At 41.4% G+C, this 18,290-nt stretch overlaps 2 protein-coding genes across 2 annotated transcripts; both read right to left on the bottom strand.

Moving 5' to 3' along the window:
- Positions 1-13: 13 nt before the first annotated feature.
- On the bottom strand, positions 14-4,109 carry LOC100640112 (lactoperoxidase-like). The gene is made up of 5 exons (XM_019995581.1): positions 3,998-4,109; positions 3,513-3,830; positions 2,785-2,919; positions 2,344-2,523; positions 14-2,252 (listed from the first exon to the last, which is right to left on the bottom strand). The coding sequence occupies exons 1-5, from the start codon at positions 4,068-4,070 to the stop codon at positions 172-174; spliced, it is 2,787 nt and encodes a 928-aa protein (XP_019851140.1). The 5' UTR covers positions 4,071-4,109; the 3' UTR covers positions 14-171.
- A 1,852-nt stretch (positions 4,110-5,961) lies between these two features.
- LOC100639985 (ankyrin repeat and KH domain-containing protein mask-like) lies at positions 5,962-17,610 on the bottom strand. Its single transcript, XM_003385997.3, has 22 exons — positions 16,474-17,610; positions 15,617-15,723; positions 15,260-15,353; positions 14,454-14,654; positions 13,933-14,205; positions 13,734-13,799; positions 13,294-13,408; positions 13,175-13,234; positions 12,992-13,126; positions 12,780-12,944; positions 11,867-12,677; positions 11,678-11,794; positions 11,325-11,499; positions 11,187-11,265; positions 9,432-10,538; positions 9,228-9,375; positions 9,136-9,174; positions 8,783-9,066; positions 7,277-8,188; positions 7,141-7,212; positions 6,959-7,022; positions 5,962-6,341 (listed from the first exon to the last, which is right to left on the bottom strand). Exons 1-22 carry the CDS (start codon positions 17,280-17,282, stop codon positions 6,286-6,288), a joined length of 5,889 nt encoding a protein of 1,962 aa, XP_003386045.1. The 5' UTR covers positions 17,283-17,610; the 3' UTR covers positions 5,962-6,285.
- Positions 17,611-18,290: the final 680 nt, after the last annotated feature.

Below are 18,290 nucleotides of genomic sequence, written 5' to 3'. Positions count from 1 at the left end.
ATAATAATAATAATAGAAAAAAGAAAGAAGCTGAATTTTTACATAAATACTGCATAATGTGTAGTAGCACTGCCATAAATAAAACAATATTTGTTACAATAATAATAATAACAATAGTAATAAAAGTTTGTTAGGAGAGTTGTCAAAAGACAAAAAGGAAAGCTCATTATTCTACCATGCCCTCAATTCTTGTGCACTGACTGTCCTTATAGGTGTACTTCTTCTTGGTGAACAAGAGTTGTCTCTCCAAAGCTGAAGATTAGTCTGTGGGATGGCACCACACGAAATCCTCCTCTGGTTGCTCCGGAAAACATTCGGTTGGACTGTATCGATATCGTCAGCATTCGTACACACCACTTTGGATAGTTTAGTCTTCCTTAGCTCCACGAGTTGAGATGGAAAGAAGTTATAGGAGCTCTCATACCAGAACCTGTCCCCATCTCTTAGTCTAGTGAATGTCATCCCGAGAATACAAGCAAAGGTAGGACCAACTTGAGCAGTTTGGAGCTTCTTCTCTGACAGCCCACCGACCCAAAGATCCATACCATCTCTATAGCCTTCCTCTCCATATATCTCTCTCATGACTCTCTCTGTGTTAGGGTATTGGAACGGAGGGTTTCTCCTCGGGTAGACATTGTCGCAGAACTCTCTCCATTTTCTGTAGGGCGGTATCCCGTGATCACGCCCTCTCTGAATGTTCAGTGAAGCGAGATCCATTCCGGATTCTTCTGGGCTCTCTGTGAATAGTTTTGTTGTTAATACACTGTTTAAAAACTCGTCAACGTCACGAGAGACGCTAGTCAATAGTCCTCTTAATAGAGGGTCTGTGCCATTGCTCTTGAAGTACTCGGATGGATTGAAAAATGACCTCTCAAGTGGAAGTGGTCCCTCGGGAACGGAATTCCAATTCTTATCAAGTCTCTGGAAAGTCGGTCGAATGAGGGAGTGGCCGAAACGGAAAGCGGCAGCACTGAACTCGTTAGGTATCGTAGCATCAACAAAAGGATTGTATCCGAAATATCGAGACACGTACTGACTGTAATACTGTCCAAAAAGAACTGGGAGGAACTCTTCATAAGTGATTATCTGTAATTTGGCACCGACGATCCTACGGGCCTCTTGGTAGATCCTCTCGTCGTCCCAGCAAGGATTGATCTCCGACAACTCATTAGCGATCCTGTTGTGTTCCCTTAGCCATATGGTGTGCATCACAGAGAGAGTAATAACCTCATTTGAACGAGGATCCCCAGCGTCAAACAAAGGCCCTCCCCCTCTCATTGGAGACTGCTTATCCTGGAACGGAAGGTTCTCTTTTCTAGATCCTGTGACTCCGCCCGATTTAAGTAGACCTCCTATGTGCATACGAAGGTCGCTGGCTTTCTTGTTGTCGGAGCCGTATATTTGAGAACCGTCGATAAAAGACGTCAGTTGATTGAGTTGAGTCCTTGAGAGGTCGTTCTGCTGCCCTCCACAGCGACAGGCTGGTATTGAGCGAGTGAGAGGTAGGCACTCTCCACTGTGAGAGGAGCGGGTTCCAAAAACAGGATCATCATGTCTGACTGGAATAGGGAAGCACCGATTGGTATAGTTACAGCCACACTCGAGCTCCTCTCCAGTGACCTCGTCCTCAAAAACGGGAGCAAGATCCAAATCGTGGTCTAGGAATTGACCCCAAGCCATGAACATGTGTGTTAATCCACGGCTATTGGTGTGATCCAAGTCTTTCACCAAGTGCCAGCTGATGTAGCGAGGGCTCGGCCAAGGTCCTTCAAAAGCTTTTCCAGCCCTAGCCTGGGTGTAACCGAGTGGCTGTGAAATACCGTCCTCATAAACAGCAGGTAACATCCGGGCAAACGCCATATTAGCTGCCCCGTTGAGAGGAAAGAAGAGATTATTACAAGTCCCATTGATTGTCCTGTATCTCAGTACTGATTCATCAAGGCAGTTATATTGCATTGTAGCCTGGCGGCAGACTGTGGCATTGAGTATAGCCTCCATATCACTTGAGTTGAGATACTGGAGAGGATGACCCACAATCCTTACCATGCGGCGCAAAATATTCTCCACTTCTTCCCTTCCCTCTCCTTGCATTCTTGCCTCGTCACTGGCCCTGAGACTCAGTTTTCTTAATAACCTCATCACGTAAGCTGATGAATCTGAGGCTGAGACTTGAACTCTGGTGCCTGACAAAGAGGTGACATTGGTCTTGTTTTCCCCAATAGCAAGAAGGACTGCTAAACTCATGGGTAACTCTAAAAAATAAAAAATAAAATAATAAATGATATGTATCATAAAATACAGAGTCACTACTATTATTAGTACAATATCTTCAGTATGGCTCACCTGGCTGTGAGAGGCCAGCATGCTGGGATTGAGTACCATTCTTCCACCAAAATATGACTCTCAAGTAGCTAGAGCCTCTACCAGTCCCAGCAATGTTCTTAGACTGGACCTCGTATATCCCAGAATCGTGTTGAAGGACTTTTGTGAATGCAATGCTCTTGTAGGTCAGCTTGACTCTATCTGTGGGAGAGAAAGCATTCAATAGTTAAAGTGTAGGCAGTTCAAGTGGTTGTGTTTATAGTAACTCTAATAATAGCTTTATTTTATGTTGCTGGCTAAACAATGATGTGAGTTTAGACTAATTGTATATTTGTTCCCCCATTACTTAAATTACAACAGAACTCTAACAAATATATGCATATGTAATACAATACGGAACTATGTTATAATCCAATTAGTAAGGACAGAGGAAGAGGAGGTGAATGGTTGTTTCAAACTTACTTATCTCTCCATAGTATCTCCTTCCATTTTTGTACCAGCGATAAGAGTCTGGCCTAGCACCCGAGTAGTCAAACTCAAACAGACAAGGCTGGCCAATGAAGACTGACATTGAAGAAGCATTGTATTTAGGAGGAGCTGCAGGATAAAGAGAGAGAGAGAGAGAGAGAGAGGAAGGGTGTAATAATGTGTTTGATGTTAAAGAAAGCAATTATAAAATCCATGCAATTATGAAAATTAATTAGCTTAGTCTGGTTCTAATGGCAATCATTAGCCCAGCCCTCTCACACTCTATACAGAGGTCAACATTTGCCAGTACATGAAGGATCCATTACTCTTCAAAGACACACTAGCATTAGAAGTGCATTCCACAAAACCACAACATAAGATGTGTGTGTGTATGTTCTGATGCAATAGCATAGCAAACAAGCATAACAAATCATAATACACGGATACTTGGAGTGACTAGTGAACTATGTGATATAATTAAATTTTTTTCAAAAAAAAAGATTAAAAGGGAATCCTTTGTCGTATGAATGGTGTCTTGCACATTTACACATGCACTCAGTTTCTCATTCACACATAGCCAACACAAGAAGCTCAATCAATACAATACACACATATGCATTATACACAGCATTTGTCTGCATCAAATTAAACACAATAATTATGCTTAAGTTGCAACAGTAGCAGCACTAGCATGCATGCATAGTGAATATCCTTCATCTTACTTTGTACGTATATCATTCCCAATGGGCTTGGCAATAGACCGTACTGAGTGAGTACTTCACAGTTAATAGATATTCTATCATCTCCCTCTTGTAGTGGGCCGAATCTCAGCATTCGTCCTTTGTTATGGATGCTCGCTCTTGAGGCGTATCTAGTAGAGAATATGTCCCTCCTTCCTTCCAATAGCCAGAAGGTTCTGTTGTGCGGTAGCCTGTTCTGGCAGTTGAAGAAAGCATACTGACCAACCATTGCTTTGACATCTCTTGGTATATGATCCCAGCCTGGACTGCTGGCTTGAACACGATTGCTGCCTGCTGAGACTGGAAGTGAAGGAAAAGATGGAACAAGAGGGAGAGAGTAGAATGGAGTAATAGAAAGAGAAAAGGAAAGGGCACAAAGTCAATTTTATACATATTAATACACTAGTTTTCCCACATAAATAGAATATATATAATAAAAGATAATGATTGCAGGTAGAGAGCCTTACCAAGTGATATGCATAGAAGCAAGGATACCAGGAGTGTCCATCTGCTAACAGATAAAGAAGAGTACTCTTTCATCTTTCCTGTAATATTATAATGGGCTTTTGTGATCAGAGAGGGAGTTTTCTCTTATTTATATAAACACGAGTGCTCATGTTATTATGAGAACGGAATGCAATTATTATTAGATCAATGAATATCATTATAGGCTCACAAATGCGCTGCGGGTCTTTCCATTGTTTAAAATAGAGTGGGTGCAAAGTGCAGCCATACTGTAAGGCTGACTGGCTGAAAGAAGAGAGGCCTGCCTATCTGTATACATAAATTACTATCATTCTTAAAAATCAGGTACAGGTAGTACTCTAAAAATTAAAAATCACTTAAAAGTGTAAAATTGATTATCAAAACAAAGTACAACTATTGCAACATTGTTACATTGTTACAAGTTTGCACCTTGAGGTGTAAATTGATTGTAAAAACATCTTGTAAATATTGCAAGTTATTATTACGATTTGTATGAAGATTGAAGATTCCCGCATGCATAACTAATGTATGTGAAATGTGAAACCACTGAAGACTTATGTACATAATCAAATTACAGCATAGGCCTTATGGTTTGATCAACTCAGACAGTCGGTCTGAGAAAACAATCAGTCACAATAAAGATGCCTCCCACACAAAGCAGAAACTAACAGCTGTGTTTTTGTGTTGTAGTCTTTTGTCAGAATGTCTAACAAATGCATAAGAAATTATGATAATTATTACAAATTTAACGTTAAGAGTCAAATTAATGTAAAAGCCTTGTAGCTATAACTGGTATTGACTGCTACAAACTGGTGCAGTATTAAGTGATGATAACTTGATGCTCCTCTTCATTATCAAATATTAAAGACACTTGCATATCCAATATTATCACACCTCACTGCAAATGTGTGGTCTAAAGTATTCATTTAATTGTGTCTAGTCATACAAAGGTCATAAACTCTTATTACGTAAACAGTTCTATTGGTCAGTGGTAGTAAGTCACATTCCTCAGCTGTTAGATTCGTTACTGTAACATCAACATGCAACACGAGTCATTAATGAATTACAGTTCCAGTGAATGTTTGATGCGATCCAAGTGTCAACAGTCATCACACATATGTAATGTAATCTTGTTGACATGATAGCATCACACCACCTATTATCATTAAAATAGCACGCCAAGAGAATTCTAGTATAATGCATGCTAATTTTGATATGCAAAGAGAATGCTAATAAATTATGTATGCTAATTGAAGTGGTCTTCTAACTATACTGCAAAGGAGTGTATCAAAAAAAGTTACATGGAAGTTCAGGGGAGTTATTCTTAACCAATATTTACTATAGAATACTGTACTAATATTACAGTTCACAACAGAACCCACTCTCTCCAAGTCAATTCCTTTAATGGTGATGTGGTCGATGTAGCATTGTGTGGATATGCAGGGGAACTGGAGAAGCATGTACTTCCAGGAACGCTTACTAAAATACTATAGTAATTACCATCAGTTCACAACAGAACCCACTCTCTCCAAGTCAATTCCTTTAATGGTGATGTGGTCGAACAACGATGTAGCGTTGCGTGGATATGCAGGGGAACTGGAGAAGCATGTACTTCCAGGAACGCTTACTAAAATACTATAGTAATTACCATCAGTCCACAACAAAACCAAGTCAACCCACTCCTTATTAATTAATTTCTTTTAATGGTGATGCAGTCAATGTGGTCAAATGACAACGTGGGTCAGGACATACAAGGAAGTGAAGTAATCAATCACAATTAGTAATCAATTACCATTTTCTTGTAATAATACAAAATACCAGCACCACTCTACAAATGAGACTATGCTAGTTTCCTCCTTCGACTCATATTGAAGACCACAAAATTCAATGACACGTATGGAGGAAAGCTTGAGGAAAGAGAAGACGCTGCTATTTTTAATTCTCATTTTTAAATAATAATAATAACAATAATGTGGCTTAAATAATGTTTTAAGTGTACAAAACTTAGCTGAATAATAATAAGAATAGAGCAATGATCAGAGAATGAGGGGGGAAGAAGAAAGATCAATAAAGTTTCGAATGTCATTGATGATCGATATCGAAAAAGGAGCAAAAGGTTAGTAATAAACACAATAAATGGGTAATAATAATAATAATAATAATGAGCTATTTTAGATTAAATACACTATCCAATAATAATAACAATAATAATAATAATAACTTGATAGAATCAGCAGGTGGTGAGAGCAACAGTTAATAAATTAAGAAGTCACTTAACGTAAGAAGTAGGCACTGAAGAGGATAAATCCTTTTCTACCACACCTCCTGAGAGAAAAAAAATCATTAAAATAATAGCAACATTAAAAAGTAGTTGAAAAAAGCACAGCTGTATTATTATTACGGTATGTTGTACATGTACATGTACATAGACTCCAATACATATAGAGGAATGTATAGGTAATGGTGGGAGTGAGAAATACATCAAAGCCATTGATGAACATAATGGAGACGCACTGAGATCAGAGGGGCACTGTAAAGGTGCTAACACAAACAAAGCATATACACTCATTACCGGATGAAAATAAACATTAAATATACTAATATGCACACACATAATACAAGCACATTGCTTGGTCCAAATATTCATATACTTAGAGTGCTAGACGACATTAGTGCTAATGACATTAATAAATTTATAGCACGTTGGGCATAACAGAGATAGCATAAACAAGCTCTTATAAGCGATGAGCTGACAGACCATACAGACTAGCTCTCTTCACATCAGTTCAATGGCAATATCCGATATAGCGTATAACATTACTAGCGGGTGTGGGAAAGTTGGATCCACATCCCATTTTTTTACTAGTATATCTCAGACCACAGAAATGTGAACCGGAATCAAATCAAATTTCATCACTATTGCTCTCTCATGATCTCATTACCTATTCCTTTGGCTTCAAGCGGCTTGTTGTGAGTGATGGCATTCATCAGCTTGACCCTGGGGCCCTAGACAAGGAAAATGAAGTAATAATGTCACTGTCTGATGTAATCATAATAAAAACATGTACATCTACATGTAAGATCATGATGAACGCAGCTAACATTAAACTACGTGTATACTTACGACAGGAAGGTTCAGTTCCCTCCAACCTTCTTCACTGAGATTGCAGAGCTGCTCCAAGCTAAGCTTACGGTTCTAAAAAATGGAGCAAAATTAATAATAAAGCAACGATGTTTTTTTAAAATTTAGTCCAGCTCACCTTAAGAGCAGGAATGTGTTCAGCTATATCAAGACTCTTCATGAGTTCAACGAGATCAGACTGAGCTCCAGCCCCGCCCACTCCCCACCCATCCTCAGGGGGTCGAACAGGAAGAGATGAAGACGGAGAAAAAGGAGACTGAGGCTGACGAGACGTGGGAACCGGAGAAGACCAAATTCCGGTCGGCCAGGAAGAGGTCAGATCAGAAATGACGCTGTCGCCGCCATCTTGAAACGGAGAGACAGTCACAGAATGACGAGCCGAGGGATGTCCCCCTCCTCCTCCTCCTCCTGGTCCCCAACCGGACGAAGAAGAGGTCCCGTTTGAAATAGGAGGAGGCAGAGCAGAAGATACTTGAGGAGGAAAAGAAGAGACAGACCATCTCTTAGAAGGAGAGCAGGAATCATCTTTACTTGAGAAATCAGCCGAGCTCAGCCCAGCACTCCCGCCTTCTCCAGGAAAGATCTCTTGTTCAAGTTTCTCCCCGAGGACTTGTTTTAAAGATATCGGCTCACTACCACCCTGCTGGCTCTTGTGTGACTGGTGGTAGGCAGGCAAGGGAGTAGGGGCCCAGTTGTGGTAAGGATCAGTCTGCAATCCGTTACCGTGTTCGTAATAATTACCCCCAGGGTTGCTGTAGCTACCGGTGGTGGATCGTAATGGGTGCGGTACATATGATGGTGGTGGGCGGAACTGATACGAGTGAGAGCGATGAGGAGGGGGAGGAGGAGGTGGTGGCTGGTGATGGTGAGGATGAAAGGATTTAGCTCCCCAGCCGGGGGAGTGCTGAGGGGGAGGGGGACCATGGCTCATGTGATCGTTACCATCAAAATACGACCTGTTAGCCCCGCCCGTTCCACTTGGAAGGGGGAAATCGTGAGTCCCTCCAGGGAGAGCAAAATTACCAGGAGGCTATTAGGAAAAAAATAATATTTAATAATAGACTAGCAGCTGGACGTCTGGATTACATATGAACATCTCAAATAAAATTATCATAGATGTAATTGACATGTACAAGTATATATTCACTAGAAATTATGAAAACATACATGTACATGTGTATGCACTAATAGAATACATTCATGGTACATAGTACACATAGTAAATGTGTGGGATGCGTGTGGTAAATTTATATAGTACATGTGGGCTCACTGAGATCATATAAAAACACACAGACTGATGGCGCGGGCACACACACGTGTGAGATACAGTACATGCTGTCTCAGAAAGAGTCTAGTACTGCTTAGTTTATTTCTTAGAAGAGCTAAGGAAAGTATACATGTAGGTGTAGTACATGTACATGTACATGTAGTGCATGTGAAAATCAATTCACGAGTGATTTATTTCTTAGAAAATGTAAGGGGAATTTGTCATGAATATAAACAACAGTCTAGTACCTGATTCATTCTTAGAACAGATAGAGGACTTAAAAATCAATTTACAAAACAAACCCACACGTACATAAGTAGTACATTATTTAATTTTAAAAAAATCAAATTTGCTTACCAGGCCAGCCCAGCTTTGACTCCTGGCCCTCTCCTGCTGCTCTAAGAAGTTCCCTCCTCCTCCTCCTCCCGTCCAGTCGATGTGGTTAGGAGGAACGTAGGACGGATTAGGAGGGTGAGCATGAGGGGGAGGGGGAGGGTGGTGAGGGGGAGGAGGAGCTGGTGGGAGGGGCCCATTTAACATTGGAGGAGGAGGAGGCCAGTTATAATCTCTTTGAACGATGGGAAAGGACTCGTGGACCACACCCAGTGACCCACCCACTGGCGGAACCATTGGTATCCCGGCTACATGTATTAAGGAATAAATAATATAATAATAACAATAATGATAAAAGCTTTTAAAAACTAACTCACCATAAGAGAATTTCCTGATATTATTAAAGTCGTTGGAGTCTAAAGGAAAAAAAGAAAATGAAACTTTATTACATTCAGGTGACCACACCCACCATAATGATTATTCAAGTGAGGCGAGACTGGTAAACTGTTTCGTCTGTTTGGCGGACCAATGGCCCCAAAGTTGCCATGACTACCAGAAGAGGGTGTGACTGTAATGGTGGACGAAGATGGAAGTGTCTGAGTGGGTGTGGTCTCATGCTAAAATAAAAAATAATATTATAATTAATAAATTAAAAATTAATAATATTTCGTACTTGATAAGGCTTTACAGTTTGAGTGGGCGTGACCACACCCACCATCCTGTTAGCTCGTGTAACCCCAACAGTAGAGGGTGTCATTGCTACAGTGAGAACAGCCTTAGGCTCGGGAGACTGAGGGGCCTCAGGTGGAACTGAGGAAACTGGAGCAGTCGATACTTTAACGGAGGAAAGGGGAGAGACGGGGGGAGGGGTGGAAGGGGACAAAATCGGAGACATGGACGGAGAAAATTTCTGAGACGGATGGAGTGACTGAGGCGTGGGCTTTGTTGAGGAGGAAGAGGCGGAGCTTACGACATCGCTTAAAGATGGGTTGATGAAAGAAACGGAATTAGTGGGTTCTGAATTGGATCGTTTGAGCTTCAATGCCTCCTCACTCTCCTCCTCCTCTTGGACGATACTTAAGAAACTATTAGGGATTGAACCGGTCCTAGCTGTTACAACAACAACTGGTTCAGGAGCTGGAGTCTCTTTTGTAAGAGAAGTGGCACTTTTCGATTGAGAAGCTGTCGTTGGAAGGGGAGCAACCAGTGACGTGGGGGGAGGAGCAGAAGACGAGGGAATACTGGCTGGAAGAGAAAGCTTCCTAGCAGAAACCGAGGCAGATATGGGCGGAGTCTCGGTTTCGGTATTATTATCTGACGTAGAACTTGATTGTAAGGAGGAACTGGTAGGAGGGACCACATCTGAGTATCTCTTTATACTCTTTTGACCCCATACAGTAGTAGTGGTACTAGTAGTGTTACTACTAACACCAGTAGATATCGTTGTATTGCTGCTGGTCGTTGATAAAGATGGCTGACCCCAAGGGTTAGACACACTCACTGCAGAAGAACTGGTAATCTGTGGAGGTGTGGCTAAAAGAGGAGGGGCGGATTGAAGAGGTGGTGGTGCTGGGTTTTGAACGAGAGGCGAGGAAAGAGAAGGAGTGGATGATTGATTGGGTAGGGATAAATCATCACTGTCTCTGTTTGAGGTAGAGAGTGCTTCCTCAATCATCTCACGGGCAGTGACGACTGATCTCTCAGTTCCTTTGATCGTTACTAATCTCTCAACTGATCTGGGGATAGCTCTTGATATGCTGATCTGAGCACCTGAATCACTCTACACAAACAATATAAAGAGAAACAATATAATGTCTGTTTTTAAACGAAAAAAAAACTTTTAAAATTCGTAAAAAATCCAATTTTGATTGGAATCAGCTCAAACTTGATGTACAACATAAGAACATGTATATGCATCAGAAAAAATTATAAAAATGCAGAATTCTCTCCTAGTCATTTTTGATGAAATTTGGCCAACGACCCTGTACTAAAGAACATAAAAAATTTAAAAAAACAAGATTGAGTATGAGGATTTGTAAAAAAATCTAAATTTTATCGAAATCAGCTTAAACTTGAAATACAACATAAGAACATGTATATGCATCAGAAAAAAATATAAAAATGCAGAATTCTCTCCTAGTCATTTTTGATGAAATTTGGTCAACGACCCTGTACTATAGTACTATAGTATAGTCCATGATTATTGGCCAAGTTTTGGAGCAAATTCTTTTTCATTCCTTTCTACATATGAAATTTTATTGTTGTTGCAATAGCTAAACTCAGTAGGGGAATCATGTGATCATCAGATGAAATAGTTCAGCAATGGAACAATGAATTAAATCATCACAGTTTAGCAATGCAGCTGCTCATGATACCCATTAAATATAAAGCACACATGTACAGTACATGCACATGTACTCTCTCTAACTTGTATTTGATTAATTTTGGCTCCTTTCAAACCAATTATCCTCCCCACCAATGAATTAGACACAGTCAACTGATGAGTCCTATATTTAGAACACAAAACCACAATCTAATTAAAGAATCTAAAAATAGTAACACTCACTTTATAGCACGAGAAACCTCTTGCCAATTCTTACTATTGCTATTACTACCCCCACTGCTGCTGTTGGCCGCTGAACTGGGCGGGACTGAGTTGGTTGCCAAGGATACGGAGGGCGTCGCCGTGGTGACGCTAGACCACGACTTTGTCCGATTGACTTTACTACAGGTATTAGGAACTGAAAAGAGAAGAGAGGGGGGGGGAGAATTTATAACTTCAAAACAGTGAGAATGTGTACAAACACAGAAACATACATGTACATGTACGTAGGCAAATGTAGATTAAACATGTATCAGTATTACTTAGTTATTATCATTACTATTATCATTTATTTATTTATTTATTTTATTATTTACTGAATGGTTGCTGGTTGTTATCATTGCTCCAGTCCAGTGACGGTTCCAAGAGGTTGTTGTCCCAATCATCTTCATCTCTCACTAGCACAGGACTCTCTCTCCAGGCAGACTCAGATCCTATGGGGGGAACCAAGGGGTCCGGTAAACATGTAAAATCAATTACCAAATCTCTCAGCCTTTATCTCTTACTTTTCTTATCATTATTATTATTATTAGCGGTAGTGGTAGGAGGAGGATCAGGAGATTTCTTCCCTCCTCCTCCTCCTCCGGTCTTCTTTTTCTTTTCTCTTGGTGATCTGGTCGGTGGTAGTTGAACAGTTGCTCCTGCTGTCCCATCATTTGACGAAGAAACAGATAAATCCCCTCCTCCTCCATTACCCTCGGACTTTGTCACTTTCTGACTCCCACTACGCTTCACCCCACCCCCTCCTCCTCCTCCTTTCACTTCGTCTTTTAATGATTTACTTCTTTTTCCATTTTTATTCGAGCGAGGTAGCAGAGAGCAGACAGGTCTAGCATCGCTTGATGACTCCACCTTCTGATCTCTTGTTGATCTACCACTCCCACCTCCAACCTTCCGATACCCGTCACTTGACCCGTTACAATTCTTAGGAGACGAGGGGGCAGGATTGGAACTTCCTCCTCTGCCACCGTCCGGAATGAATTCAGAAGGTGCGTCCACAAACATTTCATCGTCCCCAGACTCCTCCTCCTCCCCCCAGCTGTCGGTACACTGGCCATGGGAAGAGGTCGCCGGGGTCTGGAGACTTGTGCGTGTGACTGATGTTGTCGAGCCTAGAGTAGGCGTGGCCAGTCCGCTATCGCTCCCCTGGTTTTTCTTTCCTCTTTTCTTGCTTAGTTTTCGAGTGGGCGTGGGTGAAATGGGAGGAGCTTCTTCTCGTTCTAAAGTCGTCTCAACTGATGGCGGTTGGAGTAGAGACGGTCTAGCAGTGAAATCCTCTTCCTCCTCGTCTTCGAATTCTTTGGGATCGATATCGGGCTGAAAAAGAAAGAAAAGACGGCATAAAGTACATGTACATGTATCCCATTATTATTATTATCATTCCATTATTGTCATTTATTTATTTATTTAGTTAATTACTTCTGCATTCTTCTCAAACTGTTTGTTTTTCTTCTTTTCCTTTCTCTTGTGTCGTCTCCTAGCAGCTGCCTTCCTCTTGGTCTCCTCCTTCTCTTTCTCAGCGTCCAACTCCTCAAACAAGCTCTGGGCATTCTTCAGTGCTGCCTGTTCTCTGGCCTTTTTAGCCTACCACATATGATCTAATTACAGGGACAAAAAAATAATATTCAAACCTTCATAATGAGTTCAAGACATTTTGAGCGATTGGGGAAGACCTCCTTGTCGGTTAGTTTAGGAGCCAAAAGAGCTTTCTGACAATCCAAGTCACTGGGTAGGTGAGCAACATGACCCAATAGCCAATCAACAACCTACACAGAGAGAGAGAGAGATGGAACTAAGAGCAGTTCACTCCTTACCTCCACATGTCCGTTTCTAAAAGCAGCCAGTAGAGGTGTTATCCCACGCTGGTCGGTTGCCTATAGGAGTGGAGAGTCACATGAGAGTCACATGAGAGTCACATGACTAATGGTCTTACTTCAGTATTGGCCCCGTGCTTCACTAGCATGACAGCAATCCCTTGATATCCTTCCTTACAGGTGAGGTAGAATGGAGTACAACCTTTCTTAGTCCGACACTCCATGTTAGCATTCCTGAGAGAGAGAGAAAGAATAATTTAGGAAATTAAAATATTTAAAGGACAATAACAGTCTAAATGATATAACAGTCTAAATAATATACATGTGCTATTCTCAATCAATAAACAGTTGATGAGACATTATGCACATGTAGATACACTAAACTCAGTAGGGGAATCATGTGATCCTCATATTAATAGTTCAGCAATGGAACAATGAATTAAATCATCACAGTTTAGTGCTACAAACAAAGCAATCAGACTGCAAACTAATATACCAAGGCAGCTGTAAATCATAGCTTCTTTCCCCTCCCTTATAAGTAATATATAATGTACTCTACCTTGATATGAGGACTTGAGTTAGTTCAGTGAATCCTTTCTCAGCTGCCAATGTCAATGGACACTCCCTAGGAATAAAACACAGAATTAACACTTCCTGCCATGAACATGTGAACTGTATCCTCCCCCCTCTCTCTCTCCCCCTCTCTCCCCCCTCTCTCTCTTTCCCCCTCTCTCTCCCCCCTCTCTCTCCTTTCTCACCTGCTGTTAGGGAAAGGTGAGCTAGGATTACACCCATAGTCCAGGAGCAGTTTCACAACTTCAACGTGATTCTCCCTGCAAGCCTGAAAGAAAGGAGTAATGCCAGTCTTGGTCCTACAGTCTTTATTTGCTCCGTATTCAAGCAACAGGCTAGCAACTTCAGCATGTCCTTTCCAGCAGGCCATGAAGAACGGTGTCTGTCCATAATTATCAGGAGTCTCTACATCAGCTCCAGCTTCTAGTAACATTCTAGCCACGCCTACATGTCCTTCCCTATAATTGACAAAACAAAGGCACTATTATTTCATTATATTTTATTATTATTATATTTATTATTTTATTATTATTATAGATGGCTTTGTAAAGTCTGCGATTCGTAAAACTGAATTTGAGAGAATCACGAGTATAGACAAAATAATAAATATTTTACTGATACAAACTGATGCAAGCATAACTTATCGAATCAACAAGGATGCTCTCATAACAAACAAACAACTAATAGCACTACTATATCCACTAACCTGGTTGCTTCCATTAGGGGAGTGCACCCAGTCTTCGTTTGGTGGTTAATGGAGGATTGTTTCTCCAGTAGGAGTCCGACCACACCCTCGTGTCCTTTCCAACAAGCGAGAGTGAGGGGAGTGTCATCGTTGCTGCCGGAGGGCACGTTGAGTTGGGCGTGACAGTCAAGTAATAAATCGGTAGCTTCAAAGTGACCCTCTCTAAAAAGAGAGAAAAAGAAACAAGTTGAGATTATCTTTCTCATATACATGTACATGTTCAGTAATAATACATGTACATCCATGTATAGTTACATGTAAATGATGTAATGTTTAATGTGAGCTCAGTATATGATCTGTCTCATCACATGACGGTCATGTGACCATCAGGAGAACGAAAGTATAAACCATCACTGCTCACATTACAAAGTGTTCCAATCAATCAGTATACAGTAGCATAGTGAGCATGTACACTGTTTAGTGCTAATGTGCCAAAATACCCAAAAACCTAATTCATTAACACCAGCTGCAAGCCCAACACCTTATCCCTCCTTTTCATTAATACAACATTCAAACCTCCTTTCAATGCCTATTTATCAAATACACATAGTCTATAGACCTTGAACAGCTCAAATATGCTCCTGAATGGAGGCTTGTGTGGGCTTTGTGTGTCAAAAGCACATGGTCACCATGTGCCTGACTTATGTGTGTGTGTGTGTGTGAGTTTATTATTATGACATTTATAGAAACCACTAAAACATGTACAATTGTCACCCATCACTAATAAGGCAATTTTGATGCACACACATTATCCTTCTTCCTCTTACCTGGCAGCTAGCATCAAAGGGGTACACCCAGCTTTGTTCTGGTGCTCAATGTTGGAGTTATATTGTAGTAGTAGCTCCACGACATCCCTGTGACCTATTAGAGCATTAACAGATAACAATGGTAAATATTTAGCAAGTGAAGGTTAGATTATGATAGTCAAAGAAGAGGAAGTGGAACAACAAGTGGAACTAGGCTAGTCACAAGATGAATAACTTCCAAGGGAAAACACACAACATAACAAGAAAGCAAAAAGGCTATTAAACAATAAAATTGCTTATAGTACAATTACATGACACAGTGTACGATGTACATGTATGGCCTCTACTTTCTCTCTCTCTCTCTCTCTCTCTCCTTACCTTTCCAGCAAGCCAGTGTCAGTGGTATATTGTTCTCACTGCCAGAGGGCACGTTGACCTTAGCATTGTGATTGAGTAGCAGCTGGGCAACTGATAAATGTCCCTCCCTGGAGACAAGAGAGATAAAATACCAGTTTAAAAATAAATTGAGGAGGAGGGGGAGAGAAGGGAGAGGAGAAGGAATGGGAAGAAAGCTGAAAAGGTAACTGAAAATAATGAGTCAGACAAGAAGGAAATTAATACAGGTGGTACAGTGAGTGAGTCAGGATCACACAGTAAACATCGTACGCATACATAGACAAACAACAAAGCTATACTGTACATACATGTACATGTACATACATACACACAGACAAACAGACCATGTACTGTACATGTGTACGTGTATACACAGAGAGTGAGCTAATGTACATTTTATAAAATATAGGGACACTTATGATGATGAAGAATGTTAAACAGAAAGAGAGAGAGAGAGAAAGGAGGAGGAGGAGGAGGGGGCACTTGTACTTTATCCCAAATAAACAGTTGGGACGGTTTATGGAACAGTACATCATTACTTCAACTGTTAAAGAAGCGTGGATAATATAAACAAGTCATGCAAACACACACACACAAATTGGGTTATAGAAGAGGTCCCTTTTTATGGGAACAAAGAGAGAGAGAGGGAGTTGTGTAATCTGATAATATTCATAATCTTGAGGGTGGACTGTGAGGACAGGAAATGATAACAAAACTAAGTAGAGGAGGAGAGATACAGTACATGTACATGGAGCAGAAAGAAAGGGATGAAAGAGAATAGACATGAAAAGAATGAGACAGAAAAAACAAAAAGGAGAAAGGCATTAAACACTACATACCTAGCTGCTAGCATTAATGGAGTACAGCCATCTTTCGTGTGATGCTCAATGTTGGAATTATACTGTAAGAGAAGCTCAACTACAGCATGGTGCCCCTTCCAGCAGGCACTCGTCAATGGTATATCGTTATTACTTCCGCTAGGATTGTTCACTTCGGCCTTTTTCTCTAATAACAACCGGGCTACTTCAGTGTGTCCGCCTAGCGCAGCAAACATAAGTGGACTAAAACCTTCTTTAGTGCGGTGTTCAATGTTAGCCTTGTGGGCCAGGAATAGCTCGACGACCCTTTGGTGTCCTTTCCAACAGGCAAACGTCAAAGGACTGTCCTTGTTGCTGTCGCTCTCAACGTTTAGCTTGGCACCGTGATCGAGGAGGAGCCGAGCGACATTCTCGTGGCCGGCGAGCGCAGCAAACATGAGGGCGGTACACCCATCCCGCGTACGATGTTCAATGGAGGCCTTGTGCTCCAGGAGGAGCTGAACAATTTCCTCATTCCCAAGGGTACACGCCCACGTGAGGGCACTATCAGACGTGGTCTCCGTGGGGGCATCAATATCAGCATTTCGTTCGAGTAATAGACAGGCTATATTCACATGACCTTGGCTGCATGCTTCTAAAAGAGGCGTGTTCCCGGCTTTGTTGCGATAGTTCACTTTGGCTCCGCTTTCAAGGAGGAGCTCCACTATATCTTGTTTTCCTTGTCTACAGGCTAGACTTAGCATCTCGTCAAGGCTCACTTCGGCATCAGCAACAGATCGAAAGACACTCTCTGGGCCTCCATTACCTTCCATTAGGTTACTGTCAGCCATTTTGGTCAGATACTTATAAGTAGATGCTAGATAGTATCCTTTGCTTTACAGAGGGCTTGCTGTCTCTTTTGTCTTACGTCGAGAGCTTTTCATTCGTTTAGTAGTAGGGCGGAGAGTGGTCCTTAATTAAATGATTATTTTTACTCTTTCCTCGTCTTCCTTCTCTCGTTCCTCTTTTATTGTCAGTGGGCGAGCGGGGAAGCCCTCTCTATCTTCGAGGAACGTCAATAGTCTCCAGTCAGAGGAGGACAGGCACTCAAAAGACTCAATACAACCGTCTTCCCGTTATCCTATTCTCCCCGGCCTCCACATGGACAGCAAGTATAATTTTATCATGTGACGTAACCAAGTGACTCCGCCCATTACCTCCCCCCGATCCGGGGGTTAAAATTTTTCTTAAAATTTATAAATCCACCCAACCACCCACGTGCTCACCATTGGTCAATAATAATATGGCTGCCAAGAGGTCCCTGTTTTTATCTTCCATTTTCTCTCGTTCTGTCTCATCTATGGAGAGTTTCGAGGCCTATATCTCCCACCCAGCAGTTAGGATCCCTTATCCTAAGCAGCAAGTTCTCGCCCTAACAAAATCTCGACTCCTCAGAGATCCTCCTAAAGCTTTTTCTGAATACTCCGACTACAGGCTGGACCCTTCTATCTGGAAGGAAGCCATTTGCAACAGTATCATATATGCCCGTAACTTTGAGAGGGAGATAAGCAAAGATGTCAAAGACGATAACGAGGACGAGGGCCATCCCGCGGCCGGTTACCAGTTCAATCTTTTTGCAAACATTATAAAAAACCTCCTGAGCCTAGCGAAGGAAGAGGATCTAGATAGTCTTAAAAACCTTCACTTTATTGGCAACCCTCCAGTTGATAGCACCTGGCAGCTAATGGATGGACCTCTTGTAGGTGTACGTGGGAAATTTCAGGGTACTCTTGTGAAATCCAAGAAACCATTTGGGCCATTCTTTAATTCAGATGAAGTTGATATCCTGGAGAATTCGT

Source organism: Amphimedon queenslandica, unplaced genomic scaffold, assembly GCF_000090795.2.
Source record: "Amphimedon queenslandica unplaced genomic scaffold, v1.1 AMPQUscaffold_13438, whole genome shotgun sequence".
Taxonomy (NCBI): Eukaryota; Metazoa; Porifera; class Demospongiae; order Haplosclerida; family Niphatidae; genus Amphimedon; species Amphimedon queenslandica.
Note: the sequence above shows the minus strand (reverse complement) of the source record. Positions and strands in the feature narration are given on the sequence as shown.